Source organism: Anopheles marshallii, chromosome 2, assembly GCF_943734725.1.
Source record: "Anopheles marshallii chromosome 2, idAnoMarsDA_429_01, whole genome shotgun sequence".
NCBI classification, from domain to species: Eukaryota; Metazoa; Arthropoda; class Insecta; order Diptera; family Culicidae; genus Anopheles; species Anopheles marshallii.
Genome location: NC_071326.1, coordinates 54,692,944 through 54,713,467, shown reverse-complemented (window position 1 = coordinate 54,713,467; position 20,524 = coordinate 54,692,944). Strand labels below are relative to the sequence as shown.

Genomic DNA, 20,524 nt, shown 5'->3' with positions numbered 1-20,524 from the left:
AGGACAGAACAAGAGGTTTTAGATATTTTCCTAATGACATATCGTAGTACACCACACAAGCAGTTGGAACGGAAACAATCTCCTGCGGAATTGATGTTTGGTCGTAGAATGCGTACGTGTATGGAACTTTTGCGACCAACGTTGAAGTTAGGCATAGGTGCGAGAGATAGTCAAGTCTTGAGAGAATACCAATTAAACGATATTGTGTACGCGAAGCAGTATTTCCGTAATAAGTGGAAGTGGGTTCCCGGCACAGTAAAGAGACGGTTAGGTACGGTGATGTATGAGATCAAAACAGAAGGTAATCGATTGTTGCGCGTTCACATCAACCAGTTGCGAACGCGTGTTCCCGACGATAGAGCGAGAAAGCAGATTAAAACGAATCGTTCGTTTCGCATGTTGGACGTGCTACTCGACGCTTGTGACATAAATATAGATGGAACAACATCAAGCAGAGAAGAGACCATCGAACGCAACACTCAGGTAGCTGGATCATCTGAACAAGTATCGCTGTCAACGTCCTCAGTTCCATCATCTCCATCGTCGTCATCCGATTATTTATCATCGCCGTCATCAGCAGAACAACGATCTGCGACATCTCCAGGGTTTGCCACAGCCGACAGCGGATCGTCAACGCCGGTACAGCCTCTACGTCGCTCTACGAGGATTCGTAGACCGCCTCAGTGGATTGAGCCATACCGCCGATATTAAAAGGGGGAGATGTTGTATACAGTAATCAGGGCTTGCCTGCCCCTGGAACCGAAGCAGTGAGTGCCGCTCTTAAGAGACAGTAATCGGTCTCCTAGTGATGCGTGCGGGAGCATCGTGCGTTGTCTCGTCCTAGCCAGCAGCCTAGTCGGTCGTATCATTGTACCTTGTACATTTTAATTATAGTGATAAAAATAAATCGATAAGCTTTGTACAAGATCCAACAGTGGCGACGAGGATTTTTGTTTTAACTTATTTAACGTACAGACCACACGTGCATAAGTGAAATAGTAATGCATACCAATGAAGAAATCAATCAGCAGACGCGCAACGGCGCCGAAGGACCGCCATCGCGCAGCAGCCATCGAGGAAGCGTCGGTCGGCCAGAAACTGAATTTGGCTGGATTCATGAACTTTTCAAACAACAGCAAACTATGATGCAGGAGCAACAACAAACGTTTATGAAGCAACAGGAAAAGTTCATAGCAGAAATTTGGCAAACAGCACGCTGCAAGGATCCCGTGAATGTGGAACAGATAAGTGATGTGCTGGCGGGCCAGATCAAAGACTTTCGTTTCAACCCAGAAGAGTGTGTCACTTTCACCGGATGGTTTTCGCGGTACGAAGACCTTTTTGAGAAGGATGCGCATAAACTGGAAGACGATGGAAAGGTGCGATTGCTGCTGAGGAAGCTTGGTTTACCCGAGCACGAACGATACACGAGCTATGTGCTGCCGAGTAAGCCTAAGGATTTCAATTTTGCCGAGACGGTGAGTAAGTTGAAATCGCTTTTTGGTCCCCGTGAATCGGAGGTGAGCAAACGGTTTAAGTGTCTTCAACTGCAAAAGACAAAGCTGGAGGACTATGTGGCATTTAGCTGCCGAGTGAATAAAAGTGTGGTGGAATCCGAACTCGCGGTGCTAACGGAAGAACAACTGAAGTGTTTTCTATTCGTGTGCGGGTTAAAGGACGATAGCGACGCCGAAGTAAGATTGCGATTGCTTAAGCAGATTAGGGGAAACGGATCAATCACATTGCCCCAGTTAGTCGAGGAATGTCAGCAGATTGTTGATTTGAAGGGAGACACCGTAATGATCGAGGGCGAGAACAAAGATGTAAACGTCGTGAAGGACGGGAAACGAGACCATATTGCTCAAAAGTGGCAAAATAACCGCGTTGAACAAGGAGCACAGCGTAAAGCCAGTATACCTGTGATAAAGTGTTGGCTTTGTGGGGAAGGCCATTTTGCTCGGAAGTGTTCATATGGCGGTTACAGATGCAAGCAATGTCACAAGTATGGCCACAAGGAAGGTCATTGTAATGCAGCCGAACGGTATAGGAAATCAAAAACGTATGGCAAAGTACGAACGGTTGTAGTTAACAGGGTCATGAGCAAAGGCAAAGGTCATGTGAGCGTGATGCTAAATGGCGAATCTGTGAAGATGATGGTGGACACTGGTGCAGATATCTCTATAATTTCGAGAGAACAATGGCGAAAAATCGGCGAGCCGCCATTGCGTCCACCATCCGTGAAAGCAAAGACAGCGTCGGGTAACAAGCTGCGAATCATAGGTGAATTTAGTGCACAGTTAACATTGAAGCAACAAACGAAGAATTGTACAGTGCGAGTTACTGAGGAACAATTAATGTTGCTAGGTGCTGATATGATGGATGTTTTCGGGTTGTGGGATGTACCGCTAGCGTCGGTGTGTAATAGTGTATGTGTAGCAACTCAGAGCATGGAATCTGTTAGAAGGGAGTTCGGTAGCCTGTTTTCCCATGATTTGGGACACTGCACGAAGGCGAAAGTGAGGATGGAGCTGAAGAAAGAAGCTGTTCCCGTATTTCGGCCGAAACGACCAGTTTCTTATGCGATGCGTCCGGCAATAGACGAGGAATTAGATCGGCTGGAAAAAGAAGGTATCATAAACCGCGTTAACTTTTCAGCATGGGCGGCGCCTATAGTAGTAGTCCGCAAGGCTAATGGGAGTATACGCATATGTGGAGACTACTCTACAGGGTTAAATAATGCACTTCAGCCCCACCAATATCCAATTCCGTTGCCGGAAGAGATTTTCTCAACGTTGGCGAATTCAGCGATGTTCAGCCAGATAGACCTCACCGATGCTTTTCTTCAGGTCGAAGTAGAACAAGAGTGCAGAGAGCTGCTAACAGTAAACACACATCGAGGATTGTATGCGTACAATCGACTGCCGCCGGGGGTGAAGGTTGCACCAGGTGCCTTTCAGCAGTTAATGGAGACCATGCTGGCTGGAATAAAGGATGTTGCAGTGTATTTGGATGATATAGTCATCGGCGGAGCGGATGAACACACCCACATGATGAACCTGCGTGCAGTGCTAGCAAAGCTGCGGGAGTATGGTTTCAAAATCAGACCAGAGAAGTGTAAATTTTTACAAAAACAGATTAAATATCTTGGTCACATTTTAGATCGTGAAGGTCAACGCCCGGATCCCGCTAAGATAGAAGCGATCGTGAATATGCCCACACCGAAGAATCCATCAGAGGTACGTTCATTCTTAGGGGCGATCAATTATTACGGAAAATTTGTGCCCCAGATGAGAAATCTGCGTTATCCGCTTGATGACTTGCTTAAGAAAGATGGTCATTGGCAATGGAGTCCGGAATGTCAACAAGCCTTCGAAACGTTTAAGCGGATACTGACCTCAGATCTTTTGTTGACATACTACGATCCGAGGAAGCCGATAATTGTAGCGGCCGATGCATCGTCAGTGGGTGTAGGAGCCACAATTAGCCACAAAATGTCGAACGGAACTATGAAAATAATTCAGCATGCATCCCGCGCCCTAACGAAGACGGAAATGGGTTATAGCCAACCAGATCGCGAAGGATTGGCAATAATATATGCGGTTACTAAGTTCCACCGAATGATTTTCGGACGACGATTTACGTTGCAAACGGATCATGCACCTTTGTTGCGAATTTTTGGATCGCGCACGGGAATTCCAGTCTATACGGCTAATAGATTGCAACGTTGGGCTCTGACATTGCTGATGTATGATTTTAACATTGAATATGTGTCAACTGAGAAATTCGGAAATGCCGACGTACTGTCTCGCTTGATAGCGAACCATGAGAAACCGGATCTAGAATACGTGATTGCGAGCGTCGAAATAGAAAGGGATGTGCGGGCCGTGATAGGCAGCATAACGCAAATAATGCCACTGACGTTTGAAGATGTCTTGCGTGAAACTAACAAAGACCTGTTACTACGAGAAGTACGAGATTTTGTTCTACACGGTTGGCCAAAGAAGAAATTGGAGAAGTTAGAACTGCGAAACTTTCAAGTCAGAAGCGAGTCTTTGTCCACAGTAAACGGATGTTTACTTTTTGGCGAGCGGTTAGTGATTCCTGGTCCTCAGAGGCAGAAATGCTTACAGCAGTTACATAAAGGTCATCCCGGCATGGATAAAATGAAGGCGCTTGCAAGAAGCTATGTATATTGGCCCGGTATAGACCGTGATGTCGAAGAAAAGGTCCGGAAATGCCAACAATGTGCAGCAGTTGCGAAGACATCAGCTCATAGTAATCCAATCTCTTGGCCAGAATCAACTGCTCCATGGCAGCGAGTACATGTGGACTACGCGGGGCCTATCAACGGAACATATTATTTACTTGTAGTTGATTCATTTTCTAAATGGCCAGAGATAGTGGCGACCACGGCTATTACATCAAATGCAACCATTAGGATACTACGAGGCCTGTTCAGTCGTTTCGGAATGCCGAATGTATTAGTGAGTGACAATGGGTTGCAGTTTACCAGTGCGGATTTTGAAATGTTTTGTACAACCAACGGAATTGAGCATTTGCGTACGGCCCCCTTCCATCCGCAATCAAACGGGCAGGTAGAAAGATTTGTAGATACGTTTAAGCGGGCCTTAAGGAAAATGGAGGGGGAAGGTAGGACAGAACAAGAGGGTTTAGATATTTTCCTAATGACATATCGTAGTACACCACACAAGCAGTTGGAACGGAAACAATCTCCTGCGGAATTGATGTTTGGTCGTAGAATGCGTACGTGTATGGAACTTTTGCGACCAACGTTGAAGTTAGGCATAGGTGCGAGAGATAGTCAAGTCTTGAGAGAATACCAATTAAACGATATTGTGTACGCGAAGCAGTATTTCCGTAATAAGTGGAAGTGGGTTCCCGGCACAGTAAAGAGACGGTTAGGTACGGTGATGTATGAGATCAAAACAGAAGGTAATCGATTGTTGCGCGTTCACATCAACCAGTTGCGAACGCGTGTTCCCGACGATAGAGCGAGAAAGCAGATTAAAACGAATCGTTCGTTTCGCATGTTGGACGTGCTACTCGACGCTTGTGACATAAATATAGATGGAACAACATCAAGCAGAGAAGAGACCATCGAACGCAACACTCAGGTAGCTGGATCATCTGAACAAGTATCGCTGTCAACGTCCTCAGTTCCATCATCTCCATCGTCGTCATCCGATTATTTATCATCGCCGTCATCAGCAGAACAACGATCTGCGACATCTCCAGGGTTTGCCACAGCCGACAGCGGATCGTCAACGCCGGTACAGCCTCTACGTCGCTCTACGAGGATTCGTAGACCGCCTCAGTGGATTGAGCCATACCGCCGGTATTAAAAGGGGGAGATGTTGTATACAGTAATCAGGGCTTGCCTGCCCCTGGAACCGAAGCAGTGAGTGCCGCTCTTAAGAGACAGTAATCGGTCTCCTAGTGATGCGTGCGGGAGCATCGTGCGTTGTCTCGTCCTAGCCAGCAGCCTAGTCGGTCGTATCATTGTACCTTGTACATTTTAATTATAGTGATAAAAATAAATCGATAAGCTTTGTACAAGATCCAACAACATGTTTGTAACCAAATATTATGGTATTTAACTGTATTAAAACGATTTACTTATCCAATCCGAAAGCAAAGCTTAATAACTGATGAGAAAAAAACAGCATTTGTGTTTTTGGGGATAATGCACAATTAACACGTTGAGCGGCCTTCTCTTCGGTCGCAGAGCAAATAACACCCCCAAAGCCATCAAAACATTTTCATAAATATTCATTTTTCACACTTTAACATAACATTAAATGAGCGATAGCACATGTGTAGAAAGCAAAGCAGCGCAAATGTATACAAACCACTGCTTTGACAGATAAACGACTGCCCAAAGCAAATCGGAATCGAGCATGCTCAATTCCGATTTTTCGGACCGGCATCTATCTGTCAAGGGCGATGTGACAGATAGACGACAAAATCTTTTGGCAAAATCGGACCCGTCTAATAACCACGGGAACGCATACGCTCACGGTACAATGTGTCGGATACAATGTGTCTCCTTCCTTTGGGATTTGGATATGATTCGGACATTCGATCTGTTTTGAATAGAACAATATTCAGAACTAACTAGTGATCCTATCAATCAGTCGATTGATACTAACGTATGCACGTTGGGCGGAGTAGGCGACCGCCTAGAGCCTCGTAGCAAGTTGCTATGCTGGATTAGATTATCTAAGCGTATAGAAGCGTATCTGGATTGTCAAAGCAATGCTTTAACTCTTCCGCAAGATATAACAGTTCCAAATTTTGAACAAAGAACCACCAAAAGAACCTCTCCACGCCATGTTGCAATTAATTGTTAATGATGTTAATTAACATCAACGCACAACTTCAAGGCCCCCGCTCTCCCCTCTCCCATCATATGCCTCCCGAACTACCCTTTCGATAATGGTCTGACCCTATTGTTGGATTGATTTTGAACGGAAATAAAAAAAACGATTAGGATAATTTCAAGAAACAATCTGCGCCGTCTGGCCAGATGAATAAAATTTCTATGTTGGCGATCTAGTGGCTCTCCGTGTGGAATAGATGTACCGTTTTATGTAAGGACTATTATGCCAACAAAGATAATGCTATGCTCATCGCTTCTGAATGATGTTGGGAGAGTTGAGGTCTTCCGTCAAATGTTATCCATAAACGGTCGGAAGGAAAAATTTTACCCAAAACCTCCGATCGCTGCAGCTGGGAGTTTCCTTGCATCTCAAATGTAAATTGCTTCGGCAGCCACCGGTGCATTTCAAGATGTTTTTGTCTACGTGATTCTTAACTATGTTTGCAATTGCTTTCACCTCCGGAAATAACGAAGAGTTCAATTTACCCTGTACTATCAGTCTTGTTGACCGATCCTGTGGCCTCTACTTTTTAAAGCATATGTATCGTATGTGTTTTTTTATCCATTTCAAAGCGTGCAGGTTCGACCGAGGTACTCCCAAGGGAGGGGTGCAACTATTGGTGAATCCTTTTAACTAAATTAATTCACACATACAAACAACACTCTAACTATATGTAACAGCCGGTTCCGGATGGTCTGCCACTACCCGCACTGGTATGCGATGGTATGCGTCGCACTATTCTTCAACACAGGTAGAGCTTTAACCAGCTGGTCTGGTTATCCGACGGATGCTGTACTACTGTAGTCCTACACGTGGGCACCGATTCAAGCGAGCAAACAGAATGAGAACGAAGGTGTAGCCTTGAAAAGGGCTGTTCTTGTCTGCTGAGGCAATGAATTGGGCTGTAGGTGCTGGCTCTTGAAGACTGGTCTGAAAGGTAACTCGAATGGATCGCTGATGTGCACTTGATTAACTGAAGTTGCTAATTGGTCTAGATGGCTATGCATGGTTATTTTTCTTTGTACAGGTTACTGATGCGCAGAAATTTGATGAGTATGCGTTAGAAGTTGCTTTCCCATTTTCTGGTGAAAAAATGTTGTCCTTTTATACTGTTAATTTGGAATTTTCCGTGGTCAAAATGCTTTGGTAGCACTTTCGCGTCTTCTTCTTATTCCATTTATATGGTTAGTTTTCTGAATATTTTACAGTATGCATTATCCATTACATTTAAACAGATCGAACTTGAAATACGTAAAAGTCAGCAGGTGAGAACAAACCTATTAACACAACACTGGAATTTACATTTGATTTGTTTGACTGTTTGTACATGCGTAAGGACGTAAAATGCTTCAACCATCCTCTGGCCATGCCTTCACCAATGGCAGCACCAGCGACACCAATGTGGAGTTGAGAGAAAACCATCGGTTTAATGCTGGTCACAGATAACAGTGGTGATCTATGCATGATCTATCCTTATTGGGACTGAAGGCTGAAGCTGAAGGCTTATGGCCTGTACGGTCAGACTCGTAGGGATGCATATCCTTCCCGTTCCCGAGTTAAGTCTCTTGTGATGTCCAGTTCCTTACGCGAATCTGCTACTTGATCTGTATCAATTCCAAGGAGCCACGCGCAGTTCCCAATGCAATATTTCCAGCGCTATACATTTCACTGTTGTGTGCCAGAAAGAAGCCCACTATTCGAGAAGTGTCAGCATTTTGTACTGGGCAATGAAGGACCAAGAGGAAACAAAAACGTGCGGACGGATAAGGGCTGATACGCACAGTTTCGCACTATGCGTGAAAAGCTTAAGTGCATTAAGTCAGCAAAATTACACTCTATAGCGGATCATGGTCTTTGGAAATTAGTTGAAATTAGGTATTGGTATTATTGATGCTCCGAGCCGCTTGCTCCTCGAGACCTTCAGGACCGATTAGTTTGCGTAGTGCGTGATCCGTTTCTGACTGCACTGCATAGTTTCAAATAATTTTTGTTAGCGATGCATTGGTGCAGGCTAATCCACGAACAAAAAGTTGGGTTAAAACAAGGCAAATCGTGTGGAGCTAATGCATTGACACATGGGGTTACACACTAATTCAAAGTCACAAAACGCTCAGCTGGACGATTCGCCTATGTGTGACGGAGAAGAAAGACATGTGCAAGGAAGACACATTCATTAAACCCACCTATACTTGCAAGACCGATGTGCGCTACGTGTACAAGTGTGCGAGAATGACGGAGGAGAAGTGCAAAGCGTGAGAGAATTCTCTCAAATCGGCCGACCCATCGATGAGTGTTACCATTCCGTGCGGGTGCAAGCAGGAAAGAAATAGCGGTTAGAGCGAGCACTTCTGAGTTCTGTATGGCGCTAGGTCTAAATGTTCCCTTTGGGAAGTCTTTTTATCGCTTTTCTTGGTATAAAAACTAAATACAAAATTTAATACAAAAACAATAAATTTTATTTTTAATATTTTTAATACAACATTTTCAACCTTTTCCTTCATCATGTATATGCCGACCAACCAATGTACATTTGCGAGAGATTGTCTACGTCTGAAGCTTCCTTGATCAGATGATCTACTTGACCTTCAATCGATAGTGGCATGTGTGATAATTTACCCTTTATCTTCACATATCCTTTAAGTCTTTCTTCGATGTTCAACACATTATGCATTGCTTGGGGATCCGTTCGTTCTAAGTAACAATCCCGGCTGTTCGATTCACCCTGCCCTATAGTTCCATTGCCTATCTTACTCCACGATACCATGGGATCGTATACAAAAGGCTTCAATACAGACATGAAGGTTGATGCGTGGCTTTGTAATGTTCTCAATACTATTTCACAGCACCGACGATACAGCCCTTCTACTCCAAGCGGCCCCATTGCATGAACCATATTGTGCGTTAAGCGAAAAGGTACCAACTCTGGGATCGTAAATGTTTCTCCACGATTGAATAAACAATTAAAATCCACGTGCACCGTATCGCCGTTAGTTGAGTCAAAAAGAATATTTTCGCCATGTCGATCGCCAAGTCCTAGAATGTAGCCCACCATCGATATGACTGCCGTGGTTTTTATGTACGAAGAGCGAGCTTGAAACCAGTTATTAGGATTTGGGAAACAGTCCCGAAACCATTCGCCAAATAGTGGTGGATGACGAGGGACCAGTGTGGATTCAAATGCTTGACGTTTTTTTGCAAGTGAATCTGAACGTTCGAAAGCAAATTTGCGTAACTCTGCCACTGTCATTCCCAATCCCCGCTGTTTGTAATACGTACACACTATACCGCGAAATGAGTTCAAGTTCGATATCCATTCTATTATGCCGCATTCTTCGTTCAACGGCAACACTGCATATGTGCGTATGTACAGTCTTCTGAACTTAGCGTCTGGATCTTGAGCTAGGTATTGCTTAACAACCGCATTGAACTCCATCAAACGGAAATCTTTTCTTAGATCATCTTTGGGTTTCAACATCATTGTATATAGTTTTCCATTGTGTCCACGAAGTGCAATTTTACGAGGCATTTGCAGAGAGAATAAAATTGTTACCTCTTCTTCGATTCCCGCAATATATATTGCATTCGTAGGGTACGGCTGAAAGTTCATTCCAGTATTTTTGTTCAGCACTAGCTGCATGCACTTTTCGATGGGAATTATCACGCTGGAAAAGTTTTTATCTGCGAACAGCTTAGGCAAAGTTTTTGCTAATGAAGAAACTGTGATTTGCATTGTATTACTACCTCTAACGCCACGTGGAGTTCTTGGAATTTCTTTGTTGGTAAGCTCGATAAGGCGTTCAGCTAACACATTGAAGTCTTTTATCAACTTTTGCATATTGTCTACCTGAACTAACTGACGATCATTAAATATCTCTACACATCGCCGCACACGGTTTGTGTAGGAAGACTTGTATACGCTAAGCATCATCCATAAAGTTTGCTGAGGATAGTTCAGCAGCAACTTAACGATTATCCCCTTTAGTACGTGGAATGTCTCTTGTGAAGGGTGGGCAACTCTACTTATTAGTTGGGAGAAAGCGGTAAAGAAAAAATATGGCGACAATGTGTCTTTGAATTTGGCAGCCAACTTATTCATAGACTGTGCAATTTTACGACTCATAATGGCACCAGAGCTAGAAGCTTCTTCATTTTTTTGCATAGCCTTGGCGGTGGAATCGAGCCAGATACTTAAAACTCGTGGCATTGATTGATAAATGTAGCTCGAACCAAACATCATCGATTTTCCATAACATTTCATTACTTCAAACAGCATTTCCCAACAATTCGCCGAGTTATGCTCACTTGCAGGGCTGGAGCTGTATATTTTATCGATATACTGGCCTAACTGTACTAATGCAATTTCGCTTTCCGGGTTTACATCTAACGCTTCTTTGAAGTAGCGTCGATTAAGAGTTGCTGATATGTTCGAAGCTTCTGCGTTATATGAAGCAATTAGCCGTTTTCCTTCTGCGTATATCAGACGAAGATCTTTCGGTATCGTTTTTAGATTATTCGTATCTGTTGAACAAGTAACTCCATCACCGAGTATTTCATTAATTCCTCGCTCAAGAACTTTCAGTGCGCCTGTCATATCACGTCGGTCCCACAATAGTTTCGCATTTTTTATGAAAAGATCAGGAGGGCGGTAGCTTTCCGCATGCAGAATGTACAAAAGTGCCTGCTGATACATATTAGCTCTCGATGCTAATTCCGTGCTCTTCATCCAAAGTTTTCCGATTGACTGATCTAGCAGTTGGCGAAGTTGTTTTATGCTATTCTCATTATCATTTGCGTTCCAACTGATCGCATCTATAGTATGTCTTATTTCTTTTAACAGTATACGTCTTAGACTAATGATTGGTTCTATTGTGGTTGCATTCGGTTGCAATACCTCGAGCCTGGTGTTCAGATTATCCACAAGGTTCTGTACGTCCTCATAAAGCAAGGCAGCCAGATTGCAATCATCGCCTGTATTGTATTGTATAGATCGTACATTCTGCATAATACGCCCACATTTGGCAAACTCATGAATAATGTGTAACTTTAACACCTGACCATAACGGCTTTCATATGTACCAAGCTGTTCATCGAATGGTCGGGAGCTGATGCGTTCACTGCAGCTACCTTGTACTACAAGCAACCTTGCACGTTCAATTTCCGATTTAAACCTTTCGTAGTGTGTTTGCCGGAAGGCAATTATTAGTGAACCACAAATAACTCCCCAATGACGTTGCTCACCATCAATAGCCCCACTCAATTGATCTGCTTGTCGTTGTACGATCAATTCCTCGAGCTCTTCAAATCTTCCAAGTCGGTATAATGGTTCAGCTTGTATGTCTAGCAGAGGCTTATGTAGAGCTGTGTCGTGAAATCGAACAAGTAAACTTTCTGCTAGCAGTAATGCTGTTTCTGGTTGATCAAGTCGTAGATAACACTCAATCATACTGTTCACATAATCGAGACTAGGGGCTTGCTCTTCAACATTAGTCAACTGCAACAACCGTTCATAGCATGCCACTGCTTCTTGCAACCTTCCAGTGGCGTTGTGGTAAAGAATTAACTCATGCAGAGTTGGTTCCGTTGCTTTCAAAGCCATGACACCCTCCACTGAATCGGTATCACCGAGACGGGAAAAAATTTCACTCAAAAATGATAAATTATCTTGCAGTTTTTTACCATTATCTTCACCGGTTAGGCTGAACTCCACATATTGCAGGGCTCGTGCATACTCTTGGCATTTGAAATTCACTTGTGCCAATAGATCGCAATCAAAGTTCTTCAAGAAAGTATCAACTAAATCGTAATCGTGTTGATTTTCTGTTAGGTTGTCGCCTTTAGCTATCACTTCTTTCAGATGCTGTCGTTTCCACCGTTCCAGAAAATCGAACAAGCCAAATGCATACTTGGCGCATTGCAACGCTAGATCCTTACTCGATGTGTCCTGTTGCTCCTGAGTTATGCAAACAATCGATTCACCTGTAGTGCTGGTAGCTACTTCTTCTAAGTCGTTTCGATCATCTACCGCAGAAATAGTGCGAACACTTTCTGCTTGCGTTATGACTGCGAGAAATACTGTACGCAGTTCTTCAGTTATTCGGTTTCTTGACTCAGTTCCATTGCTAAGAAGTAGTGAATGAAGTAGTACATATGGTAGCATCATCAAAAGAGTGCCTCTGTCGCAGCGCAGGCTTGGCTTGAAAGCTCTAAGAAGATTTCGCGTAGATTCACGTGTTATGCTTTCAATCAATTGTGACGCCCATTGGTAACACCATTCATGACTCGAATGAATATTGTTAAATACGGGATAGACCACCGTTACTGACGTTCGCGATACTGTAGTATAACATGACGTTAATAATGGTTCCATTATCGGGCGCAAGCGTTCCGGAATAGTTTCCCACACTTCTCGTTTTTTATCTACTGCCGGAGAAACACCTCTTTCATTCAGTATTTCCTGTATGGCCAGTGAAAAACTATCGACGAATTTAGAATCCTTTTGTCGTTGATATGCTCGGCATAGTTCACGTAAAGCGATGATTGCAAAACTATCCGAATGAATACTCAAGGCGAACCCTAATCCCGTTGGAGCATAATTAGGTGGTAAATGACTGGGGGCAAGAGCGCCCAGCTCTCCCAAACATTCTGCAGCTCTTTGTTGAAGTATCGTGTCTTGCTCACAGAGTCCGCGTATCAACGTATCTACCATTGTAGCTATTGTACTTAGACCCATATTTTGATGCTGGCCAAGAATAGCTTCATTTATCTCAGCACGACTTTTTTCAAACAGTCTACAAAGGGAGAGCAGAGCGTACTCTCTTATCTTCAAATTCTCGTGATTGCAATGTCGAATAAGTTCCTCAAGTCGATGTACAAATCGATCGCCTCCGTCTGTATTATCATGCTTCTCAGTACGTGATGCTACAATTTGTTTAATATCGTCTGCAATTTTTGTTTCCGCCAGGAAGAATAGATCGCCGAGATTATTCCCCAGCAGACTATTGTTTTCTATAACCAGGTATCGAAAAATGTATCCAATATCTTCGGGATACGAAGGAAGCAATGGTTCCAATGTTACAAATATTGTACTTAAAAGCGAACCTAGCTGACGCACATCGACTGTGCATATGAAAATACGCCACGTGTTTACGCAAAGCTTTGTCAATGCCTTTGCTTCTGGTAACGCTAGTGTTGTTCGCAGTACAGCAATGATTTTAAATCGAAACGGTGATACATGTTCCCCACCTAGCAAACGTATAATATCACCAAGACTAAGCAACGCCAGACGCTTAAGAAACTTTTCTCCCTCGGGATTAACAAGTGTTGCCTCCAAATTTGTTAGTACACCGAGAAACCTTTCAGCAATGTATTCTGCAATTCGTGCTGTTGATACCTCATCGATGTCGCTGTCCTTCGAAAGTAGACTTCGAAATGCGTGCATAACGCATTCTGGGTTGATATGATAGTATATCAAAACTTCGGATACCGTTCGCTGCAATGGAAAGGGTACTAGTTATTATTATATTTAAATTAATAAGGTAATATTTCTGTTTCGAAATAAAGATATATACTTATTTACAGTATTTTAAAAACATCCCAGTGATATAGTTTTTTAAAAGGAATTTTTAATTCTTACCTTTATATCCGAATGAAGCAAATGGAAGAAACTATTGCCAGTAAGCTTCATGATGTAGTCTATGCACTTGTTAGTAACTTCCATAGATTCACTGATGAAAAGGTATGTGTAGATCGTCAAGAACGATATTGATAACATTGCCATCAAATCTTTCCGCATGATGATGGCCACTTCACGCAACAGATCCACACATTGTGGAAATCGAAGACACCAAGGTAACAGCATAGCCAAAATCATCTTGTAATGTTTACCAACAAAATCAACCGGATCTCTACATTCGAATGTATGGCTTACATTAGTTATCGATTGGTGCAGAGTAATTCCTGCAAGAATATAGTTGCTAACGGCAATGCCCATCATTTGTTTTATGATATCGTGGCGATACCATGACAGTATTTTCCATGGAGTTATGTCTTGTCTTGCGCACATTTCCGCAATAGCAATTGAAGTTTCGTATGTTATTTGCGATTCCGGATGCATCAAAAGAAAGATCATCATTCGCACGCAGTGAAACAATATTTCCTTAGATTCATTCCATCTGCTATTAATTGTCGCGCGGTGATAAGCATCTGCAAACTCCACAATCATTCGTGCTACGGCCATTTGATGAGAATAGGTTGTTTTCGTAGTAATGCAACGTTTCGTAGCGAGCAATAACTGTTCAGTCAGGCCAGTTACACTCTTTTCATATCGTCCCGGTTCATTGTTCAGTTTGGCGGTGAGAGTATTTACGATCGATGGAATGTGAATGCTGATTTGTTGACATACTTTTGTTGAATTGCTTCCGAATAAACACATCCAAAATGATATAAGCTCTTCTTGCATCATGCATGCGAACGAATGTTTCAAGGCACATGGGAGGAGATTGGCCCACGCTAATAAAATCGTGTCTTCATTTGCGTGGTTCGTAGTTTTCAGTAGTGCCATTCGCATAGGAGATTCCAAGTCGATAGATTTTCCTTGTAATACCAACTGTTTTGAGGCTGTTTTGATGTAGTAGTCTTTATCCCGTGAGAACGGTTCTGCAGGCTGGTCACATTCGTTACATTTAAAAATTTGTTGATTTTGTGTTGTCCGACATACACGAACATTTAAGTTACCATCGGTACGAATGCAATTAAACAATTTCAAGACCCCGAGCATATCCTTTAATGCTTTTGTATCATCGTAGTTAGTTGATAAAAGCGGCACAAATACATTTTCAAATATTACCTTTATATCAAGTTTTGATGACAATACTAGAAGGTGAAATTCTCGTAGAAGTGTTCGTTTTACGGCAGTACAATCTTTGTTCATGGCGATAAACGTCAACAGTGATGTTAATTTTTCTACTATGTAACTGTTTACTACTTCATCGTGAAGATTTTCGGCTTGCAATTTACATAGCTGTAACAGTGCATACTGACATTGCTCGGCGTTCATATGTGGGTTCCATCGTTGTTTTGGGTTCTTGTCTTCATTGTGAATAGTTTTCTCGAACGGCGCAAATAGAATTTGGAGTAAGGAGATTTGTTGATTTGTGTTAAGCAATTGGCAATCGTTTAAGTGGATAATACCAACGACAACTTTTAGTATAATCTTTTGCCTTTCGCCGAATTTTTCAACCACAAACGCCTTAGCCAAAAGCGAAAGTCTAGAATCGAAAAACAGAAACTGTTGATCATCGACTTCATTGCTATCGTCATTTTGGTACGATTTCTGATGAGTGCGTAGTTTATTGCTAACATTATTAGCTACGTCCAAAGCACGTTCAAACAGGTTGCTGTTTTGTTCCATTTTTTCCAACAGTTCACACCAAATGCTGCTCACCAGTCGGATGGATATTTTTCGGGCAGAAACCCTTCGATCGCTTGCAACAGATTGTGCGTTATTGATTTGATGAATAATCTTTTTCGCTATGATCTCTTCAAAATCTATGCTAGCAGCACATTTTAATAAGTTAGCATAACTAATACCAGTATCCATTGATGGGCTCAGCTTCTCTAGGAACATCAGCATTACATATTCCAAATTATCGAATTGCAATTTATTCATTCTATTTCCATCCATTTGTTGGTAATATTTGCTTTCGTTTAGCAACCCTGCTATAACCGTGCATGCTTTATGCGTCCATTCCGGCTCAATCAGTGCCTGATTATTGTGGTGGAAATATCCTTGGAAAAACGTGATGCACATATGTTTCTCTTGTTGATTGCCCAACGATAACGTTTTCAAAATTGTACATATGCTACTGTTTACAGTTTGGAATGAATCTTCATCTTGTTGGGTACTTGTCATGGTTATAGATTCAGTTATGGCATGTAACGAATGCATACGAATCATACGACAGTGTGCCATGGTGTTGATTTCTATTTTTTCAGACAGGTAGTCATTTCCATACACAGCGCTATTGTTAAATACATCGTGAAATGCAAGAATCGTGTTGCTGCAACCAGGTTGGTAATCATTCATGTGATCCAAGAGTTTAATGAATTCCCTAGTTATTTCGAGGGCCAACCACCGTTGTTTTATGAAACATGCTTTAATTATTTCCTTTTGTAAACTAGTGTAGCTTTCAGATATGCTGCAACGGTGAAATGAAACAATGGATGTTAGTGAACATCCAGAGTTGACAGTATCATTTAGATATTGCACGGGTTGCAAATTTACCTTGCATAGGTTTCCAATGACGCTATTCTAAGCAGCTGGTACATAAGCCAGTAAATGAAACCTCGACATTTCTGTCGTTCAACATCTGTTAGCAATGTCTTCGGGAAAAGCCCAGGATCATCGTACGTAATATCCGACCGAATTATGTTCAGTATCTTTTCAAGTTGTGATCCATGATCATTTACAATATCGGTGAATGTAACCACTAACGTTTTCCACAAACTTTCTGTATCTTCAACCGAACATCCCTTGTCGTGCGTTTCCTCCATTGATGCCATTGCTATGTGCACTACACTGATGTGTTTGAACGAATGGAGAACAACTTTTTTAGGCAAACGACGAAGGGGCAAACGATTACTTTGGTAGACGAATCGTATCAACGATGAATAAACATTCTTTCAATCAAGCGCGGGAAATGGTAGTTGTCAATGAACACAATGGTAAACAAAGCTGTGTTTCTGCTGTCACGTATGACATCCGATGTCGAAGGCCGAAAACTTCTCGAGAAGGATATTGGCAGAAACTGACAGCTCAGTTTTGCTTATCGCAGAACAGCACAATTGTCCTAATTGCATCTGTTCATTATAATTGTGTTCGAACAATTTACGAGTGACCTTCGCAGTTTATAGGTATTTCAGTATGACTGACGTACTCACCAGTGTTCACAACTCTGATAAAGTTTCCGCCCTCATCAAGGAAGCTGAATGTCTGAAAACCAAGCTGGAAGAAGAACGCCAGAAGTTGAACGATGTGGCTCGTAAGATGTTGCTTATTGATCGGCAGAGTGATTTCCATACGATAAGCTCCAAATTTTTCAATTTCGTTCGTTCTAGTGTCGTCGGTGGCAGAACGATTGGAAATGATAAGTTATTTGAACATTAAACCACGTCGTGTTCTTAAAGGGCACCAGGCAAAGGTACTGTGTTCAGATTGGTCTCCCGACAAGCGGCACATCGTTTCCTCATCCCAGGATGGAAAGTTAATCATTTGGGATGCTTTTACTACCAACAAAGAGCATGCAGTTACCATGCCTACCACATGGGTCATGGGATGTTCATACGCACCTTCTGGAAATCTTGTTGCTTGCGGGTTAGTATTGCGTAAATGATTTTTTTTTGTAAATTATCGTAACATTGTAGATCCTACAATTGTTGTGTGTTCTGGTTTTAGTGGACTAGACAATAAGGTGACGGTTTACCCAATTGCACTCGAAGAAGACATTTCATCCAGGAAGAAAACGGTGGGAACGCACACGAGTTACATGTCCTGCTGCATTTTTCCCAATTCAGATCAACAAATTTTAACTGGTAGTGGAGATTCTACTTGTGCTTTATGGGACGTAGAATCTGGACAGCTGTTGCAAAGCTTTCACGGCCACACAGGCGACGTAATGTCTATCGATTTGGCTCCCAATGAAACAGGCAACACCTTTGTATCTGGCAGCTGTGATAAGATGGCATTTATATGGGATATGCGATCAGGCCATGTAGTGCAATCATTTGAAGGGCACCAGTCGGACGTGAACAGCGTGAAATTTCATCCCAGTGGCGATGCAATCAGTACTGGATCCGACGATAGTACAGTAAGTTTAGAAGAACATTATAAGTTTCAAATGGAACTATGGTTCATATTTTATTATACTTTTCAGTGCCGTCTGTTTGATATGCGAGCCGACAAAGAAGTCGCTGTTTTCAGCAAAGACAGTATAATTTTTGGAGTAAATTGTGTCGATTTTTCCGTGAGCGGTCGTCTCTTATTTGCCGGATATAATGATTACACCGTTAATGTTTGGGATACGCTTAAAGCACAGCGTGTATGTCTTCTGTATGGACACGAGAACAAAGTTTCTTGTCTCCAGGTATCTCCAGACGGTACTGCATTGTCCACTGGCAGTTGGGACTACACACTGAGAGTAAGCAGCATGCAAATGTGTTTTGGCAACGATTTGATCTCAATTTCTTTTTTTACAGATTTGGGCTTAAGCTGAGATATCATCTTCACAAAATTGACAGTATTACTATTTGCAAGCATTCAGATTGTGAAAAATTTGCCAGTTCTAGGCTTATCATGAACCTCATTCTAATATGACAACAAAATTACTTGATGTTAGCCAAGCAAAAAAGATTAATGGAATATAAAACTAAATAATAGCAGTATGCTTCGTTGGATATAAGGGTGAATTCGACGTATCTGTGTTGTTTCGTCTAGTTTAATTTTTGGATCAGTTGGTTTTGAAGCAAAAGTTACCGATGTTGTTAAGAAAGTTAAGGTACTGTTAGAAATACAGTAATACATTTTAATATGATTTAGGTTATCAATTATTTTAAAATGTAATAATTTACTCGTTGAAGGCATTTTAAAAACCTACCTTCTTATTTCCTGCCCTTGTTGTATTATTGTTTGCCCTTATGATGTGGTTCTAGTAGATCAAGTTTTTAACAGACCGTTAATGAGTGTTACAACATTGTATGTAATGTTGTCTAGTTTAGTAATAAAGCAAGTAGAGAATAAATGTAATTACGCATCGCATATACATCTTCAAACATTTTCTTGGTCCGGATCAGAATGAAATCATTCTGGAGCAATCACGATAAAAGAATCAAAAAAACACATTCTTCCGAATAAAAACATTCCGTATATATGACGCTCATTTATCTGACGGTGTAGAATATACGTGGACAGTATAATAAAGAAACAAATCAAACATGCGTTTTGCGTAGGCTGCCAATTAAAAGCATCGCATCAGTGAAGTCACACGATATCATAGAATCGCGAAATGCAATGTTCCGAAACATACAACAAGCGCCATCTATTGTGTTAAATGATATTAACATGAATCAAAATTGTGGATTGTCATATCAGGAAAATTCAAGATTGTTATATGTGTTTCCATCCATGTTCCTTGTCATAAATACGATGTTTGAATCAAAGTGTATAAAGACCAGGTGATCTCATCCCACGTAAATTGACAAAGAAACCCAGGAAAAAATAGATTTTAACAGGACGGATGAAAACAAAACTGGTTTAAATTGCTCAGGAACATATGTAGTAGCCGTTGGTTGCCTTATCAGATATTATTTTGTAAATGAATTATCTGCTTATAAGTTCTCCCAAAATCGGGGTAATCATTGTAATTGGCATTATAAAAAGTAATATTTAATGCTATATTTAACGTAATATCTGTGTCGCACTTGGCCGCCAATAAGCTGGACGTGCTGGATATGGATCTATGGGAGTCGATATGATTCAAGTACAGGACTCGATTCGAAACATTAGCGTAAAGCGGGAAGCGGAGCGGAGCGGAGTACATGGGATAGTGTTGTGGGATTATCAAACAAAGTCCTAAAATGCGAACCGTAGAAAGTAAATATCGTTAAGCGCCGTTCAGACGTGCGTAGAAACACGCGCGACAGAGCGCGAACGCTGTCAAATGTCACGCTCGCATTACAGAAAAAATGGAAAACACAACTTTAAAATTGAATAACATTTTAATGCGTGATCCAAACTGGATGAAATATTCTAGTGAAAATTTGGATATTTTTTTAAATTTATAAATCTAAGTAAGTATTTTCCTCAACTAGCATACAAATTTTGTCGATGTTTTTTCTTCAATAAACAATATTCAATTAATTATTATATGGTTAAAAAAATTAAAAATAAATAAATAACCGTTTTTTGTTGCCTAAATAAAACGCCTGTTTCTTATGAATCTCCGTGCAGCATCTGTTCAGTGCTCGTGTTAAAACTACTTTACCAATGGCACAATTGCCGGAAAAAGTAAAATACAGAGGGTACACAGTAGAAAATATGGAACAGAAAAAAGTAGAAAAATATGTTTTAT

At 41.6% G+C, this 20,524-nt stretch overlaps 3 protein-coding genes across 3 annotated transcripts; 2 read left to right on the top strand and 1 right to left on the bottom strand.

The window, feature by feature from the left end:
* Positions 1-1,001: 1,001 nt before the first annotated feature.
* Positions 1,002-8,657, top strand: LOC128718163 (uncharacterized protein K02A2.6-like). Its single transcript, XM_053811835.1, has 2 exons — positions 1,002-4,015; positions 8,501-8,657. The coding sequence occupies exons 1-2, from the start codon at positions 1,002-1,004 to the stop codon at positions 8,655-8,657; spliced, it is 3,171 nt and encodes a 1,056-aa protein (XP_053667810.1).
* A 244-nt stretch (positions 8,658-8,901) lies between these two features.
* On the bottom strand, positions 8,902-16,961 carry LOC128708345 (serine/threonine-protein kinase ATR). The gene is made up of 3 exons (XM_053803319.1): positions 16,684-16,961; positions 14,035-16,597; positions 8,902-13,890 (listed from the first exon to the last, which is right to left on the bottom strand). Exons 1-3 carry the CDS (start codon positions 16,959-16,961, stop codon positions 8,902-8,904), a joined length of 7,830 nt encoding a protein of 2,609 aa, XP_053659294.1.
* Positions 16,962-17,322: 361 nt separating this feature from the next.
* LOC128718162 (guanine nucleotide-binding protein subunit beta-5) lies at positions 17,323-18,665 on the top strand. Its single transcript, XM_053811833.1, has 5 exons — positions 17,323-17,440; positions 17,517-17,772; positions 17,854-18,265; positions 18,332-18,595; positions 18,654-18,665. Exons 1-5 carry the CDS (start codon positions 17,323-17,325, stop codon positions 18,663-18,665), a joined length of 1,062 nt encoding a protein of 353 aa, XP_053667808.1.
* The last annotated feature ends 1,859 nt before the right edge of the window (positions 18,666-20,524 follow it).

Coding starts and splice junctions, on each gene's coding strand:
- LOC128718163 (XM_053811835.1), top strand. CDS start 1,002: ATGCATACCAATGAAGAAATCAATCAGCAGACGCGCAACGGCGCCGAA. Junction 4,016..8,500: donor CCAAAGAAGAAATTGGAGAA/GTTAGAACTGCG, acceptor ACTAATTCAAAG/TCACAAAACGCTCAGCTGGA.
- LOC128708345 (XM_053803319.1), bottom strand. CDS start 16,961: ATGGCATCAATGGAGGAAACGCACGACAAGGGATGTTCGGTTGAAGAT. Junction 16,598..16,683: donor TCATTGGAAACCTATGCAAG/GTAAATTTGCAA, acceptor TCACCGTTGCAG/CATATCTGAAAGCTACACTA. Junction 13,891..14,034: donor TGCTTCATTCGGATATAAAG/GTAAGAATTAAA, acceptor TTTCCATTGCAG/CGAACGGTATCCGAAGTTTT.
- LOC128718162 (XM_053811833.1), top strand. CDS start 17,323: ATGACTGACGTACTCACCAGTGTTCACAACTCTGATAAAGTTTCCGCC. Junction 17,773..17,853: donor GGAAATCTTGTTGCTTGCGG/GTTAGTATTGCG, acceptor TTCTGGTTTTAG/TGGACTAGACAATAAGGTGA. Junction 18,266..18,331: donor CTGGATCCGACGATAGTACA/GTAAGTTTAGAA, acceptor TATACTTTTCAG/TGCCGTCTGTTTGATATGCG.